The sequence below is a fragment of the Dasypus novemcinctus genome, chromosome 3, assembly GCF_030445035.2.
Source record: "Dasypus novemcinctus isolate mDasNov1 chromosome 3, mDasNov1.1.hap2, whole genome shotgun sequence".
NCBI classification, from domain to species: Eukaryota; Metazoa; Chordata; class Mammalia; order Cingulata; family Dasypodidae; genus Dasypus; species Dasypus novemcinctus.
The window spans coordinates 77,002,904-77,020,875 of NC_080675.1; the positions used below are offsets into that span (position 1 = coordinate 77,002,904).

Below are 17,972 nucleotides of genomic sequence, written 5' to 3' on the forward strand. Positions count from 1 at the left end.
TAATAATTATACTAAGACAAAATTAATTGCTTTTTTCACTGCACTGACATTTGCAGATGATGGAAGAGCAATGGTGGGTAAAGCAGTGAACCAATAGATTTTTAATTACTAATTCATGAGGTTACAAAATCATGCAGGAATATAAAAAAATCCATTCTTAGGCACTCTATAATACTAGGCTAAGTTTCCATTTCAGGAGTAAAGGATAATATGCACACCCATCGATACCAAGGGCCCGTCAATGCACCATCCTCCTTCACTGGTCATTGTCCCTGTACTCGGGGGATTCCTGCTGATTCATTAGAGAATGTGGCAGAACTCCACAGGACGGGAATTTGATATTCCTTCCGTGATTGTATGAATCTCCACCCACCCTGACAATGCCCCATGAACAATGTTAACACATTTATATGCCTTATATGTATGCCCAGGCAAGCTTCCTCCCATGACTCCCCCATCACTGACAACCCACACCAGTGATCCTCCACTGCCACAGTTGTAACATTTCTGTGATCCAAAACTGCTTCAAAAATGAAACCAATAAAATAGTCAAATACAATTAATAAGAAAATGAAATAATAATGACAGTTTTAAGAATAAATAAAATGCAGAAATTTTAAAAGTTAAAATTTAAAAATTAAAATCTGGGATAAAAAATAATGAAAAAATATTTTTAAAATTTTTTTGATATTTTGCCTTTCATCACTGTGAAATCTGTTGTCCTATATGTGCAGTTACAACGTGCAAAGTAGATCAATGGATTTTAATGTATGTTATTAAAAAAGTTCATTTATCTGATTTTAGATTCTACATTGCAACTAACAGATGTCGTTTTGAAACATTTCTGAAATGTTTCTGAAATTACCATTTGTAGAGCTTGAGTGTAAGAAAGAAGGGTATCAATATTTTGTAGAAGGGGTATTAAAATATGACTCCCTTTCCAAACTTGTGTAAGGTCAGAATTATTATGATATTATAATCAAAACAACATATTGCAACAGATTTAATATAAAAGCAGATATGAGAATCTAGTTCTCTCCTTTAAACCAGACAGTGAAGATATTAAACCAGCCACTTGCAAAAATGTAAGACAATCCCATACTTCTCACTAAATTTTTTTGTTTTGGAAAATAGTTATTTTTCATTTAAAATGTTATTTATGTTACTATATAATTATGTTACTATATAATTTTAAAAATATTAAAATAGTTAATTTTTCACAATTTTAATTTCTAATATGGTAAATATTAGTTGATATAACAAAATATTAGTTGATAAACAAACTCTTGGGTTTCTGAAATAATTTTTAATAGTGTCAAGGGGTTCTGAGACACAAAAGTTTGAGAACTTTAAAACCTTAAAGTTTGAAAACACTTTTTAAAAGGAATTGTCTCTCTTATCTTTCATGTCTCAAGCTCTTAGCACATTGTAGAAGCTCAGTAGTTATTTATGAATGAAAAAATAAAATTATTTCAATTTTTTTCTCTACTATGTAATTAGTCTCTATTAAGATATTCATCACATAGTATTTTACGCTGTCTCTCTCTTTATGTAACTGTCAGTTCCTACAATGACTTCCTCAAGGGTAAGAAATGTCTTTTTTATCTTTGTGTCAACCATCTCTAAAACAATGACTGGCACATAGTAAGAGAAGGAATGAATGAATAAATTCCTTGATATTTTTTATTTTTGTGTGCTTACATAAAGAAATCATTCTCAGTGGTGGTTCAAAATCTCATATTCAAAATGGTGGGTACTTAAAAAGAAAAAAGTCATGACACTGAGAAAACTCCTTTCTTTAAAAAAGGAAAACAAGTCATATCAAAGAAATAGAGCTTTGGCCTGTGGCACTGAGATATCCACAAATGAGGCCTCCATGTTCTGAGGCAGAGTACCAGGTGCATCTTGGGCACTCTGGGATGGGAGAACACTGGCAAATCACAGCCCAGGAACTGCCAGAGACAACGTCTAGGGCTAAGGGACAGGTAGGTCAGACAGACCGAGTTCCGCTGCCTGGCACAGATGAGCCACCACCAAAAGTTTTGTCTGGAATGAACCATACCATGGAGGAGCCTTTCTACCATGGCCAGATTAAAAGATAAAAGGCATTTGACCTCTAAGGAAGTGGAAGGCTTCCTCGTAAAAAGTCACTGACCAAAAGAGGTACGGTGATTGTCAATTCTTTTAACAATTCTTTTAGCTAAATAAAGGGTAAGGTGATGCTTTCTTAGAAACTAATAAATTTTTATTAATTCATCAACCACCTCCTAGATCTCATTCTCTCTAGGCCAGAAGAGTTGTTCATTCTTTCCCTTTTGAAACATGTTTTGGGCCTTAGCTCAGAAGGTCTATGGAAAGGCAACAGAAGTGGGCCAAAATAGGGTACCCAATGTGGTATTGGGTTAAATGTGCTAGGAGTTAAGTACACCTCTAAAGTAAATCACAAGAGTTTTTTTTTTTAAATACTCTCTAAAGAAACCTTTGAGCAATAGGAGGCAGACAATTATTCTAATATAGGCAAGAAGGTTTTTTATTAAAGACTTTACCATTTGAAGTTCTTCAACACTTTTCTGTAATCCTTGCTCTGCTTGCATCTGAGATGCTTTGTGCAACTGTATTTTTCCCATTAAAGAAGCATCCTTCAGGGGGGGAGGAAATAATTAAAATAATGCCAATTATTAAAAATCACAGAGGCACATTATTCAATACATCAAAAAGTTACTCAATATAATGCTGTTAATGAGAATTATAGAACAAAAGACACAATAAAAATATTTTTCTATTCACTACAAGTTCACAGCTTTTTAAATTGTTATTATCTGGAGATACACCATCAGATTTAATAAGTCAATTAGGTAATATACCAGATATTCTGACAATGCTCCTAAACAACTACATAAGAAAGAAAAAACCAAAACTAGAACTTAACCCAACCAAGAGCAAGAAAAAATATGAATATACACAAGTTCACTGGACAGTTAATATCATTTTTACCATGACTAATGACAGTTGGAATGATATACTCTCTACAAAATTGAGGTGGCAATAAGATAGCACACTACAGTGACCTGCATGGAACCAGGAATTAAGAGATCCAGGTTCTAGGTGATCTACAGACCAGACATCAACAAGCAAGTTATTTTGCTTCTCTTCACCTCAGTTTTATCATCTTTAAAATGATGCATTCAACTTTAAAACTTTTTAAGACCCCTTTCACCTGTAGCCTTTTAATAATGCCAATAGCAAGATATAAATACTGATGGTGCTTTAAAACTCTTGTTTTTCTTCCTTTTATTTGTGCCATTAAAAGAGTCCCACTCAGGCCATTGGCTTCTACTCCTACCATCTTGTCACAAATAACTAGAAAATTGGACAAAATATAAGAAATGACTCCTTTAAGACATTGGAATTAGGCAGTACAGTACTGTGATATCTGACTGAATGAAAACAAAGAAAGTAAGATCCACAGTCACCTCAGCTTCCTTCCTGACACAATTTCTAGACTACAACGCAAGGAGGAAGAAACCAAACAGAGCCTGGAGCCTCACTGATCTGAAGAGACAGAAATCTGAGTGAGAATTTGTAAGCCTAGAATATATAAGGCACAGTACTGGAGAAGAGGGAGGTGCATGGAGATAAAAGGCCAGAAGTCTGTATAGACCTAGAGTGAAGGTTTCTCTGTACTTGCTCTAACAAAGCTTAAAAGTAATTCTCGAAAGGATCAAGCTGATCATCAAGTATTTTAACAGCTTATCAGAACAAGCTCCAATACTCTTTAAAGAAAGACAACAAAATCTAGTACTCTACAATGTAAAAATTCACATAATGTGCAGCATCCAATCAAAAGTTACTAGTCAGGAAGCAGATGTGGCTCAAGCAATTGAGCTCCCACCTACTACATGGTAGGTCTGGCTTGGTTCCCAGTGCCTCCTAAAGAAAATGAGCAAGAGCAAGCTGATACAATGAGATGATGCAACAAGATGACACAACAAGAGACATAATGAGAGAAACAACAAAGCAGGGAGCAATGGTGGCCCCAGCAACTAGGTGCTTCCTTCCCACATCAGGGGAGGTCCCAGGTTTGGTTCCCAGTGCCTCCTGTAAAAAAGAGGAACAGCACACAACAAACAGAGAATGCAAACAACCAGGGGGTGGGGAGAAATAAATTAATTAAATTAATAAATTAAATAAATTTTTTAAAAGTTACTAGTCACGTGAAGAAAGAGAAATATGTGACCCATAACGAAGAGGGAAAAAAAGTTAGTAGAAAGAGACCTAGGACAGAGATGTTGGAATTAGTAGACAAGGATATTAAAGACTAATATAAGTAGTATAAATGTGCAAAGTTAAAGGAAAACATAAATATAAGAGAAAGGTAGAATCAAATGGAACTTCTAGAGATAAAACATACATTATCTGAAATAAAAAATTCACTGAATGGGAGCAACAGTAAAGACATTACAGAAGAAAATATCAGTTAACTTGAAGGTATAGCAGTAGAAACTATCCAAAACTAATCACAGAAAGTAATAAAACTGAAATGAAATGAATAATCAATCTAACAAATATTTAATTGGAGATTCAGAAAGGGAGGTAGAAGGGAGCAGGAAAAATTTGCACCAAAAAATGGCCAAAAATGTTCCAAATTTGATGACAATACCCTGATTCAAGAAGCTCAGTGAAATCCAAGCAGAAAAGCACAAAGAATATTGCATCAAAGGGTTTTGAAGTTGAAGTTTTTGTTGTTGGAGTTTTGATGCTGGAGTCTTCAGCTGGAGCCCTGGGAAGTAAACACACAGAGGAGCTTGGCTGTGAGGAAAGAGAAGGAAGCCACAGGAAGAGAGGAGCCCTAAGCCCAGAGAGAAGCAAGCCTTGGGAAGAAAGGAACCCAATAAGCCTGAACCCGGGCAGGCGTCAGCAGCCATCTTGTTCCAACATGTGGCAAAAGACTTTGGTGAGGGAAGTAACTTATACTTTATGTCCTGGTAACTGTAAGCTTCTACCCCAAATAAACACCAAGTTCATCATAATCGAAATGCTGAAAACCAGTAAAAGAATTACTGCAGTTTAATTACCAGAGACTTAAAATCATAGACTTCTTGTCAGAAATATGCAAGCCAGAAGACAATGAGGCAACATATTTGTAGTATTTGTACTGGAAGATACTGCCAACCATCAATTCTGTATCCAGCAAATATATCTTTTGAAAATCAAAGGTGAAGTAAAGAATTTTTCAGCACAGAGTGGAAAAATTAATTGTCATCAAACCTGCACTATAAGAAATGTTAAAGGAAGTCCTTCAGGCAGAAGAAAAATGATACCAGATTAAAACCTAAATGTATACAATGAAAATAAGAGGAATATAAATGGCAAATATGTGTGTAAACATAGAAAACATTTTCCTTTTTAATTTTTTCTTTAAAATATAATTAACGGTTTAAACAAATAACCTTTAGTGATATTTATAACATGAATAAGCATTAATAATAGCACAAGGATGGGAAAAAGATTTAGGGAAAAGGAAGAATATTGCTATAAGGTTCTTATACTACATGTGAAATGGAATATTATTATTTAATTGGGATAAGTTAAATACGCAAGTTGTAAGCCAAAGTAACCATTTAAAAAATAAAACAAAGAGGTATGGGTAATAAGCTAATAGTATAGATAATAGCATGAAATGCTAAAAAAAAAAAAAAAAATACTCAGTTCAAAAGAGGGTAGGTAGAGAGGAAAATAGAAATAGCAAGATGGTAAATTTAAGCCCAACCACACAGTAATTACATGTAAACAATCTAGGCACTCCAATTAAAAGACAAAGATTGTCAGAATGCTTTAAAAGAAAACAAGAACCTACTGTATGTTTACTATAGTATAAAGACATATATAGGTTAAAAGTAAACTGGTGAAAGAAGATATAACAAACATTAATCATAATAAAGCTTGAGTGGTAATATAATATCAGACAAAGTAGATTTAATAAACAGGAATATTACCAGGAAAAACAGGATCATTTCATAATAATAAAAGAATGAAGTCATTAAGATGATGTAAAAATATATCCTAATCATCAAAATTCAAAATACATAAAAGAAAAACTGACAAGAGCTGAAAAGGGAAAAGGTATGTCAACAATTATCATTGGAAATTTCAAAGATGACCTGGCTCCAGAAATTTATAATAAATATACTCTCTATAAACCAAATGTGAATGCCTACAAATAATTCCTTATACTCTTATGCTTCTAAATACATTGTAAAATATAAAAACATGAGAATGATAAAACCAAATTCAAGATATTGTTCACCTCTGAAGAGGGAGGGAAATATTGGAGAGTGGAACAAATAGCTCTATCTATAATTTTTTATTAAAAATCTAAAGTAAATGAGGCAACATATGAAATTTTGACAAATCTGAGTGATGAGTACATGTTCTACATTTGAAATGTTTCATAATAAAAATACATTAGAAAATTTTCTCAACACTTTCTAAGTGGGAAACATAATGATGTCAAAGACGGATAAGAAATACCTCAAGAAAGAAACCTACAGCTTGCCTCACTTGAGAACTTAAATGCAAAAATCCAAAATAAAATATGCACAAATCAAATCAAGCAGTGAATTTAGAAACAATACCTTTTGATCAAGGAAAGTTTTCCCAGAACTGCATGGATTATTTATTATTAATTTATTAGATTAACAGATTAACATAGAAATCCATACACTTATCCCCATAAATGCTGAGAAAAATCACTTATAAAATTCAACACCAATTTCAGAGATAAAAATGTACTAGAAATAGAAGAAAATTTTCCTAACCCTAAAAGAAATATCTGCAAACTCCTACACCAAACATTATGAGAAACAATGCAATATGAAAAATAATAAGTGGTATAAACAATGTAAGGTAGGTCAAATTGTCACTATTTATATATTATATAACCATACACTTAGGAAATAAAAGAAAATCAACTGAAAAATATTAGACCATATTAGAGAAAACAAAGCACATCTAGTAGAAATCAACAACAACAAAAAATTTCACACCAGCAATAGTCAGTTAAGATCCTTTTCTCAAAATAATAACAAGCTACTTATAGGAGCAACAAAATGAATGCTCTCACAAACATTATGTTGAGCAGAAAACGCCAGTTTAAAATGGCCACAGGAGAGCCAAAACAACCACTCTAACTCCTGACAAATTAAATACAAAGGCAAATACTATATGAAAACTCACAACAACACTGAAATTTTAAGTTTTTACCTAAAAGTCCAATGTCTGGGCTTTCTCAGGGACAGTTTTTATTGATTGCTTTTTTCTCTGTGTATGGGGGAGGGTGTATACTTTCATATTTCTTTGTTTGTCTCACAGGTTTTTGTTGAAAAGCTTTGTCTTAGTTTGCCAAGACTGCTGTAACAAAGTACCACAGACTAGTAGGCTTAGGATGCTAGAAGTTCAAATTCAAGGTGCCACCAGGATCATGATTTCCCTGAGGTCTATAGCATTCTGGTGGTGGCCTGCCACCAATCCATAACTCAATCTCTGCCTCCATCATGTAGTTGCGGGTCTCCTTCTGTCTCCTACTAATGTGTCCAAATAATCTCTGCTTATAAGGACTCCAGTCACATTGGATTAAAGCCCACTGCGTTTCAGTTCGGCTTCACCTTAAACAATAGGATCTTCAAAGATCCTATTTACAAATGAGTTCATATCCACAGGATTAGTTAGGGGTTAGGACTTGAACATGTTTTTCTGGGGTACATGATTTGATCAATAAAAGGCTTATAGCAACCTGGGGAGCATTTATTCAAAAGAAATATCTGAATCTGGTAAGAAATGTTGATCTTTGTGGTGTATTACCTTGCCCCAGTCCCATCCCCCACTCTCCAGCTACAGAGTAGACAAGGGAAAAAAGCCTGCATTCCTGGGGAAGCCTGGCAGCAGTCAGAGGGAGCATAACAGATCTGAAGTGCTTTCAAAACCTCATTCTCAAAGCATTGTCATTGTTTGACCTGCCTGGTGGTTTTCTAGAAGACCCCACTTGCATACTATCTTTATTTGACTTGACTCAGAGCTTGCCTAGTGCAGAGAAAGTCTTTTTCTCAGGGGATGGGATGTTTTAATGTTATGGCTGCCGGAAGCAGTGGATAACAGAACAAACAATAGACTAACCAAAAAGCTTAAGAGGAAAATCAGGGGGAATAAGATGTCCATAGGATTTTTGAAAAGTGCAGATATATTCCTAGGAATCTAGATGGCTAGATGCATAGGACTGGGGCATGCCCAAGGCTGAACACAATATCAGGAAAGATCTATGAAGGCCCTAGCTTTTCACCTCTGAATGGTAAGGCTCTATGAAGGCAGGAAATGAAGGCTAACACAGAATTGTAAACTGTTTGCCTGAGCACTGAAGGCATGTCCCAATACATAAGATAACCCCTCAACTAAGGCTGGGAGACTTAACTGGTTCCAGGTACTAGAAGAAATCTATGTTCAATCATGAGCAGACACTAAGCTAACCAAACAGATTCTTGAGTGGCCACACAACAGAGAATACAGATTTTACAAAATTATTTAAAGAAAGTCACTAAATCAAAAAAGTTGCAAGAATAACAGCAACACCTGCAGCAGCAGTAAACAGCAACAATAACAAATCCTAGGGAAATGGGAGGATCTGATCTCCAGAATTGCCATATTATTATTTGAAATGTCTAGTTTTCAATAAAAATTATGAAGCATACAAAAAACAAACATGTATGACACAACACAGGGGGAAAAAAGCAATCAATAGGAACTGTTCCTGAGGAAACCCAGATGTTGGACTTACTAAAAATTGTCTATTTTAAATATGTTCAAAGAACTAAAGGAAATCATGGGCAAAGAATGGAAGGAAAGTTTGAGGACAATGTCCCACCAGATAGAAATATCAATAAGGAAATAGAAATGATAAAATGAACCATATAGAAACAATGGAGTTGAAAAGTATAATAATTGAAAATGAAAAATTCACTAGAGGTGCAGATCTGAATAATCAGAAGAAAGTATCAGTGAACTTGATAATAGGTCAAATGAAATTATCCAGTCTGAGAAACAGAAAAAACAAAGAATAAAGAAAACTGAACAAATCCTCAGAAGCATTTTTATCAGAAGTTTATGGGACACTGTTAAGCCAAATGGAAGTACCAGAAAAAGAAGATAAAGAATATTTGAAGAAATCATGTCAAAAAGCTTCAAAGTTGATGAAAAACATAAAGATCCAAGACACACTCTTGGAGAGAGTGATCCACACTTAGATATATCATAATCAAATTGTTAAACTGTTGAAAGACAAAGACAAAAAGAGAATCTTGAAAGCAGCAAGAGAAAAGCAACTCATCACATACAAGGGATCCTCAAGATTAACAGCTAATTTCTCATTGGAAACCATGGAGACCAGAAGACAGTGGGATAAAATACTCAAAGTGTCAGAAGAAAGACTGTCAACCAAGAATTCTATATCTGGCAAAATGATTCTTCAAAAACCAAGGAAAAATTAAGATATTTCCAGAAAACAAAACCTGAGAGTTTGTCACTAGCAGCGCTAAAAGGACACCTTGAGGCTGAAATGAAATGAAAGGAAACCAGACAGTAACTCAAATTCTCATGAAAAATAAATAGTACCTTAAAGGTAACTACATGGGTAAATATAACAGATAATACAAACACAATTTTTTTGGTAATTTTTTTTTCCCATCTGATTTAAAAGACAATAGCCTAAACCAATAATTATAAATCTTGTGTGTTGATGGGCACACAATATCTAAAGATGTCATTTCTATGGCAATAAGTTCACAAAGGAGGAGGGCAACAGTAAGTAAAGTGAAAAAAATATATCTTCTCCATGGATGCTAAAAGGGAATTTGATAAAGCTGAAAATCCTTTCCTGATAAAAATGCTTAGCAAATTAGAAAAATAAGAATTCTTTTTCAACATGATAAACAATACCTCATTTAAACTGAAAGTCAGCATCTCCCTTGATGATGGTCTCAAGTTAAAACTACATGGAAGGCAGTATGACTCACAAGAATCTGCTTGGATTCAAATTCTGATTCAGTGACTTTAGAGCAGCCTCAAGTTATTTAATCTCTCTGAGACTTAGTTTTGTGAAATGAGGATAATACTAGTATGTACCTTATATGGTTATTCTGAGGATTAAACAAGATAATACCTATAAAACAGAAAATATTGTAAATATAACCATAACTAATATTATTCACATTAAATTTTTGTTAAAAAATAGGTAGAGGATGGGAAGCGGACGTGGCTCAACTGATAGAGTATCCGTCTACCATATGGGAGGTCCAGAGTTCGAACCCAGGGCCTCCTGACCCGTGTGGTGAGCTGGCCCATGTGCAGTGCTGCCATGCTCAAGGAGTGCCATGCCATGCAGGGGTGTCCCCCATGTAGGGGAGCCCCATGCACAAGGAGTGTGCCTCGCAAGGAGAGCCGCCCCAGACAAAAAAGCACAGCCCACCCAGGAGTGGTGCCGCACACACAGAGAGCGGATGCAGCAAGATGACGCAACAAAAAGAAACACAGATTCCCATGCCACTGACAACAACAGTAGCAGACAAAGAAGAAGACGCAGCAAATAGACACAGAGAACAGACAACCGGGGTGGGGGGGGGGGCGCGGAGGGGAGAGAAATAAATAAATAAATAAATAAATCTTTAAAATAAAAAAAAAAAGTCACAAAAGACACTGCTCAGAAACAGATTCTAAAATGTACAAGAATTTACTATGTGGTAAACAAGACACCAAAAATTAATGAGGAGTGTAAGGTATTCCTCACGTGACAGTAAGCTGGCTACAGGAAAAAAAATCCATTTAGAAGCATAATTTCAGTGAGGAAGAGAAAGGTGCACCATAATCTGGAATGTAGGTTCTGGCATGTCTCAACTCCCTCCCTTAGCTGAGAATCACTGTGGAATGCTGATAGAAAGCATGGGGATCCTTTTAGGGTAATGACTAAGATTCACAGAATTGTAGCTCATACCCCATATCAATATTAATTCAAGAAGGATTAAAGGAGGAGAAGAAGAAAGCAAAAGAGGCTTAATGGCCAAATTATGTTACAAATTATGTTACTTGAGGTTGCCCTTGTATGGTTTTAATTATTACCACCAAGGAGTTGAGAGATAATGGTCACCTCTAACTCTAAGCTAAGTTCTCTAAGATTTCCATAATTACAGTTCTTCCCTTGCCAAAGAAACACTCTGAGGGTCTTGTTTGAAATGCAGATTCCCCAAACTTCACTCTCAATGATGTCCATTTGGTGAGGTTGGAATGAGACCTGAGCAAGCTCCATTTTTAACAACAACTGAGCTTGGTTCTAATACAGATGGTCTGCAACTGCACTCTGAGAAATATTTATATATATTCAAGCTTTTACACTCAAAAAAAATAGAGCACTTCTCGGATACCCAGCAATAATTGTGTGTGTGTACATGTTTTAAATAGGTTGGATGAGTTTTGGGCAGTCATACAATGCATCGGTTATCTGCCAGTGACAGGACCTTCATGAAGCCAGGCACCCAGGGGTAAGGTAATCAACATTTATAATTTGGGCCTGCCCTTGACCTAAAGAAGAAAGCAAAAGGGAGGAGGGAGGGGAGAGATGGGGGAGGACTAATGGGTTTAGCAGAGGGTATGATCCACTTGGATATAAGGAAATAAGAATCTAATAGGGATAAAAAAAATTTAGGAGGAAAAAGAAATGATTTTAAGAACTATAATTAATATTTTGTCTAACTGAACCATAAACTATAACGAGTTTATGTCTACATCTTTCCGAGGATCTGCAACAATGCTGAACAAATTTCAAATACTCCATAAATACTTGTAAATTTATAACCCTGTAGGCAGACCAGCTTCAAAATCCCAGACATATTTTTCATGTGTTTCACAGAGCAAGCAGCATCTACCTGTGGCATCCATCTTAGAATCCAAAATGTCAGAGCGGGAAGGAACTTGAAAGATAAGTAATGTGTGAAGGAAGCCTGAATTCTACAGACACTCAAACCAGAACTATGAGCACAGAAGTGTGCTGCCCAGTATTCAAAATAGAGCACAAAGTCTTTCCCCTAAACCTTTTCAAGCAGATGGGCCAACAACAGAAGTGACAGTGTTCCCCTAGCCTCTGAGGCATGCATAAATATTTTTTCAACCCTTATTAAAAGAGGGGTTGGGAAGAGCAACTTCCCCTACCTCCCTCCTGCAATCCAGGTTCTCCCCAAATGACCCTGGCCACGAAGATGAGGGCTGAAAGAGTGCTTCTAACTCATATCCTTACATGGTTTCGTCAGCACTTATTCAAGGAGCACTGCTTTTAAATAACTTACTATGAAGTTCAAGTTTCAAAGGAAAGAAAAGGCTTTAAACAAATACTTGTCTGTACAAGTTACTTTCTTGAGAAACTGCCCTGATTTGCATTGACTTTCTCCCTTAGGCAAAACCCTGATGGCATTGGCCTGTAGAATCTTGCTTTCAGGCACAAGAATGTGTCAGGGCTGCTTTGCATTCATTCTTACCACATTGGGTTTTTTTTTAATTAAACATTTTATATGATTGTTCTGGATGGCTGGACCCTGTAATCAGTAGAACTGTCAGTTCTGAAAAATGTGATTTGAAAAGACAGAACTTGAATATCTGTCTGCCACATAAATTGAAACATCAAAATTGTCACAAGTTCTATCTGCATCTAAACATTCATGGCCTCTCTTCCTCAAAGTCCTACCAGAATATAGTCCATTAAGCCTCTTCAAAAACTAAAATGTTTCCATAATCACTGCATTGCAGGTAGAATTTCCACTTTTTATATAACCTTTTCTGATTGGTCCTCTATACAGCATAAAAAAATTATTGAGACATTCATGAAAAGTGTGTTTAAAACAAGTCTATGATTGGATAATGCACCATTATTCACTCTTGTTTTTTAAGGATTTATTTTATTTAATCCCCCCCTCTGCCCCCCCCTCCATTGTCTACTCTTTTGTGCCCATTCTCTGCGTGTTCTTCTGTGTCCACTTGCATTCTCAGCAGCACCAGGGATCTATCTCTTTTTGTTGTATCATCTTGCTGCATCAGCTCTCCGTGTGTGAGGTGCCACTCCTGGGTGGGCTGCACTTTTTTCGCATGGGGACAGATCTCTTTGGGGGGCACACTCCTTGCGTGTGGGGCTCCCCTACACAGGGGACACTCCTGCATGGCATGGCACTCCTGGTGCTGGCAACACTGCATGTGGGCCAGCTCACCACGTGGGCCAGGAGGCCCTGGGGCCGAACCCTGGACCTCCTATATGGTAGGCGAACACTCTATCAGTTGAGCCACATCCACATTATTCACTCTTTAACATTCATAGTAGATAAGACAACACAAAATCCAGGGTATCTCTTTCAGGAACACATAAAGAAATCTGAGCTTATATGCCTCCTTTTGGTGATAGTATCTGCTGTGTCAGATACGGCAGGCCTATGAATTAAGCACCGCCTATTTACTGGGTTACACCAGCCATGTGAATGGCACTATGCTATAGCACTTCAAGGCTAGAAATAGAAGTCTAGATTCTATCCCTTTAATTAGACAGACAAAACTAACAAACTTAAAATAATTTCTCTCAAAATACAAAAGAATGTGTTCCTTCAGATATAATTATTATGCACAATATCACATTCAATAGAAATCTAGTTTTTATGGAGAGATGAGGATAGGAGCACAAACATCACAGAATGTACCCATTTCAATTATGCCATTGAAAGGTAAATAGGGGGAGAGCTGAGTTCTTGTGGGAAGCAAAACAGGCAGTTCTTATTTCATACTCTAATAATTAAAAATAATTGCATACCTATGTCAATAAATTTGGAAAGTTCTTACACTGCTTTCATTTATTTAGCCAGTAGGAATCTGTAAAATTAAACCTTTAAAGTTACAAACAGAAGAAGAATGAAAACATATTTGCTACTTTTTCTCAAATATACTAAATCTGAAAAACTTTCCATATTTTCTGTCTTTGAAATAATAAATTTTCTTTAATATTTCCTATTATAAAACCATTCAAAAAATGTAACTGAATAAAATTTATACACAGCTAACTTATCCTGATATTCAATAAAAACATTTGTGGTTCTACTCAGATATCTCATTACCAAAAGGTTCTAATAACCAGAATCCAAGATGGCCCCCACTGGTCTTACCTCTTATTCAAACCTTTAAGTAGTCCCCTCCCACCCCAGAAATGAGAGTGTGTGGCTAGGTCATATATGATATTGCAACGTCCACTTCATTCACTCCTAGATCACTTGCTCTGGGGGAGGTCAGCTGCCATGTCATGAGGACACTCAAGCAGTCCTGTATGATGTGAGGAATCGAGATCTCCTGCCAACAGCCAGCACCAACTTGCCAGTCTTATGAGTGAGTCGTCTCAGAAACAGATCCTCCAACCCCAATCAAGCCTTCAAGTGACAGCAGCCCCAAACAAGATCTTGGTCACAAGCCCATGAAAGACCTCAAGTCAGACCACATGGCTAAGCTGCTCCTGGATTCCTGACCCAGAGAAACTGTATGAAATAATAAATATTTATTGTTTTAAGCTGCTAAATTTTAAGGTGATTTGTTATACAGAAATAAATAACTAAAATAGACTCTAAAGGTGAAACTCTAGATCTTCATTCTTTGCATGGCATTTCCTAGGGAACCTAAAATCTCAAAATCTTAAAAAATTATATTTTAATTAAATGTGTTTTCTTCCTCATTACCTATTATCACATAATTTTTCTCAGCCTTTTTCCAAAAAAAAAAAAACTGCTTAAGAGAATCAACTAAAAAGTGAAGTAATTTTGCACTAGATCCTTAAACAAAACAAAAAGTATGTGCCTTAGCAATATATAGTGGGTGATACTTAATAAGCCCTTCTTTATCCCACATAATGATCCATACATCATGAAATATTATCATCTAACATTTAATTACATTGTCAAGAACTTTAAAGAACACATTCCATGCGCCATTGCTATAGTATTTGTGAAAATTAGCAAACTACAGAGAAGTAGTTTACTAGAAGCAGGATGTGTCATAAGCCCACACCAACAACCTGATTCTCTGTGCTATTAAATAAAACCAATGAAGAAAATTCTGTAAATCTCTCAGGAATAAAATCTATATACAAAAAAGAAAGAAGAAATGAAAAAAAAGAAAAGAAAAAAGAATTTTTTTAAAAATCTACATACAATAACAGGAATTTGTGTTTGTATCTAATGCAATGTATACACCTTCCTTAGCTGAGATGAAGAATTATTAATATCATCCTTAAAAGACAATTAATAATCAGCCTTCAATTATCTCTTTTCCATATTAAATTCCAGCTCCTTCAAACTTTATCATATGGATCTGGAAGTAGGAATCATCAATTGAAAAGAGAATCCATGAGAATATTCCCTGAAGCCTCCTAATCTCACATATGATTTAATAACATAAATACTTTGAGAATAAAATCCAGGACTCCAAAACTAAGTATAATTTTATTTACATCATTCGAAAAATATTTATTTACAGAGTGGCTACCAAATCCAGTGGGTTATGTAAGGTGATGTAAGGGATAAAAAGACAAAAGATAACCTTGCCTTCAGGTTGGTTATGGTTGTATAAAATAAATTTAGCATTCATTTGATCCATCCTATTAAAAACAGAAAAACAAAAAAGACTCAATTCTGATCACTTAGGTATTTAAGCCTAGATGAAATATATATCAGTGTGTAGATAAATAACAACAATAGACATCATAGAGAAGCACAAAGTAAATATGAACCATGGAGTTGGGGAAAGGTGGGGGCAGATCAAAGAGAGTAAAGTCAGCACTTCCTTTAAGTGGGCCTTAAGAAAAAGGCAGGAACTGTGTCCAGTAGATTCAAAGGGCATTCCAAGAGAATGAAGTCTCCTTGGGCCTATTTTCAGGTCCCCTGGAGGAGGCACACATATAGCACTACTGCAGAGAAGTGGAACTAGGAAGGAAGGATCTTCACATGAGCCCCTCCCCCCCTCCCTCCAGCCCCACTTCTGAGGGATGGTGCTGAACCCTCTGGTAGTATGAGCTTGCTTGATTTTCTAAGATGGCTTTGCTGAGAGGCAACTTCTAATTTAAAAGTGAAAACACTGTATTTCTTTGGTTTATATGATGTTGTGGGAACTTGTACAATGCTATCTAAATCCTTTATTTCCCTCCTCCCACCTTGCTAAGTCCCTGAAACAAACAAGCTAATCTCTGAGTGACAGCATGGAGCTTATTCAAGTCAACAAGTGACTCAGTCAAGTTGGAAGCATCAGAAACAGACTCTTGCTATCTAGGTAGTGCTGAAAGGCTGTCAGGAACCACAGAATATATGGAACAGGGCACCAAAGTCATCATAAGACCAAGAAGCAGGAAGAAGTCTTTTAGCAAGAATAGGCTACCTGGGCTTCCTCCAGCCATGGTGAGACAATGAATTCTTACCACCCACTTTCGTAAACAACATGATGTATTTAGGAAATTAAAAAGAGAGTAGATGACTAGTCTGATAAAGTGCATTAATGGTCTCTTACACTATCTATACCTTTTGCCGTGTGACTGCAATTTTCCCATCTAAAGACAAAGTATAATTTCCTGCCTCTCAACTTTGGATTCATCCATGTGACTTGCTTTGGCCAATAAAATGATGAAGAAATGATGTGCCAATTCTGAGCCGATAACACAAGAGGTCTTGCATGTTGCTTTCTTGAGCCTCTGCTATGACTATGAGAAGGGTATGCCTGGTCTAGCCACTGGTTCAAGAGTGAAAACATTGATGTATATGTCTGGTCTAGCTGTTGGTACCAGAAGGAAGACACACAGAGTTGCTCCAGCTAAAGTCTCCAGTCAGGACAGAATCCTCAGCTACCCCATGGATGCATTAAAAAAGCAACTGACTGGGAAACGGACTTTGGCCCAGTGGTTAGGGCGTCCGTCTACCACATGGGAGGTCCGCGGTTCAAACCCTGGGCCTCCTTGACCCGTGTGGAGCTGGCCCATGCGCAGTGCTGATGCGCGCAAGGAGTGCCGTGCCACGCAAGGGTGTCCCCCACGTAGGGGAGCCCCACGCGCAAGGAGTGCGCCCCGTAAGGAGAGCCGCCCAGCGTGAAAAGAAAGAGCAGCCTGCCCAGGAATGGCGCCACCCACACTTCCCATGCCGCTGACGACAACAGAAGCGGACAAAGACAGAAGCGGACAAAGAAACAAGACGCAGCAAATAGACACCAAGAACAGACAACCAGGGGAGGGGGGGAAATTAAATAAATAAATAAATCTTTAAAAAAATTAAAAAAAATTAAAAAGCAACTGACTAAAAGACACATACGCAAGCCCCAGCCTAGATTAGCTGACCCCAGCCAATCCACAGATGTGAGCACTATAAAAATATTGCTTTAAGTCACTGAGTTTTGGGAGTAGTTTGATAAGCAGTGAGGTGGTTTGGAAATGTATGTACCCCAGAAAAACGTTCTTAAACTTAATCCATCCCTGAAAGTAAGACCTTCTGATGGACCTACTTGAGTTAAGGTGTAGCTCAATTCAATCAGGATGAGTCAGTCTTTTTTTGGAGTCTTTTATAAGCAGAGTGAAATTAAGACAGACAGAGAGAGCAGCCAGAACTGAACAATAGCAGAACATGAAAAAGAAGGATGAGACCAGGAGACGCCACCATTTGCCTTGTCATGTGACAAGCTAAGGACCAAAAATCATTGGCAGCCAGCTCTAGAACACCACAGTCTTTGGAGAGAAAGCATCACCTTGATGATGCCTTGATTTGAACTTGCTTTTAGCCTCAAAACCATGGCCTAATAAATTTCAAATTTTATGTCAACCCATTGCATGGTACTTGCTTGAGCAGCCAAGGAAACTAAATAGCATAGCTGATTGATACAGTTAA

The 17,972-nt window shown here is 36.7% G+C and overlaps 1 protein-coding gene across 1 annotated transcript in view; it reads right to left on the reverse strand.

The window, feature by feature from the left end:
• Positions 1-17,972, reverse strand: part of TTC6 (tetratricopeptide repeat domain 6) — a 377,901-nt gene that overhangs the window by 216,269 nt on the left and 143,660 nt on the right. Inside the window, exon 3 of the mRNA XM_071213958.1 lies at positions 2,547-2,639. Within this exon, the coding sequence (XP_071070059.1) occupies positions 2,547-2,639 (93 nt within the window). The remainder of the gene's footprint in view (positions 1-2,546; positions 2,640-17,972) is intronic.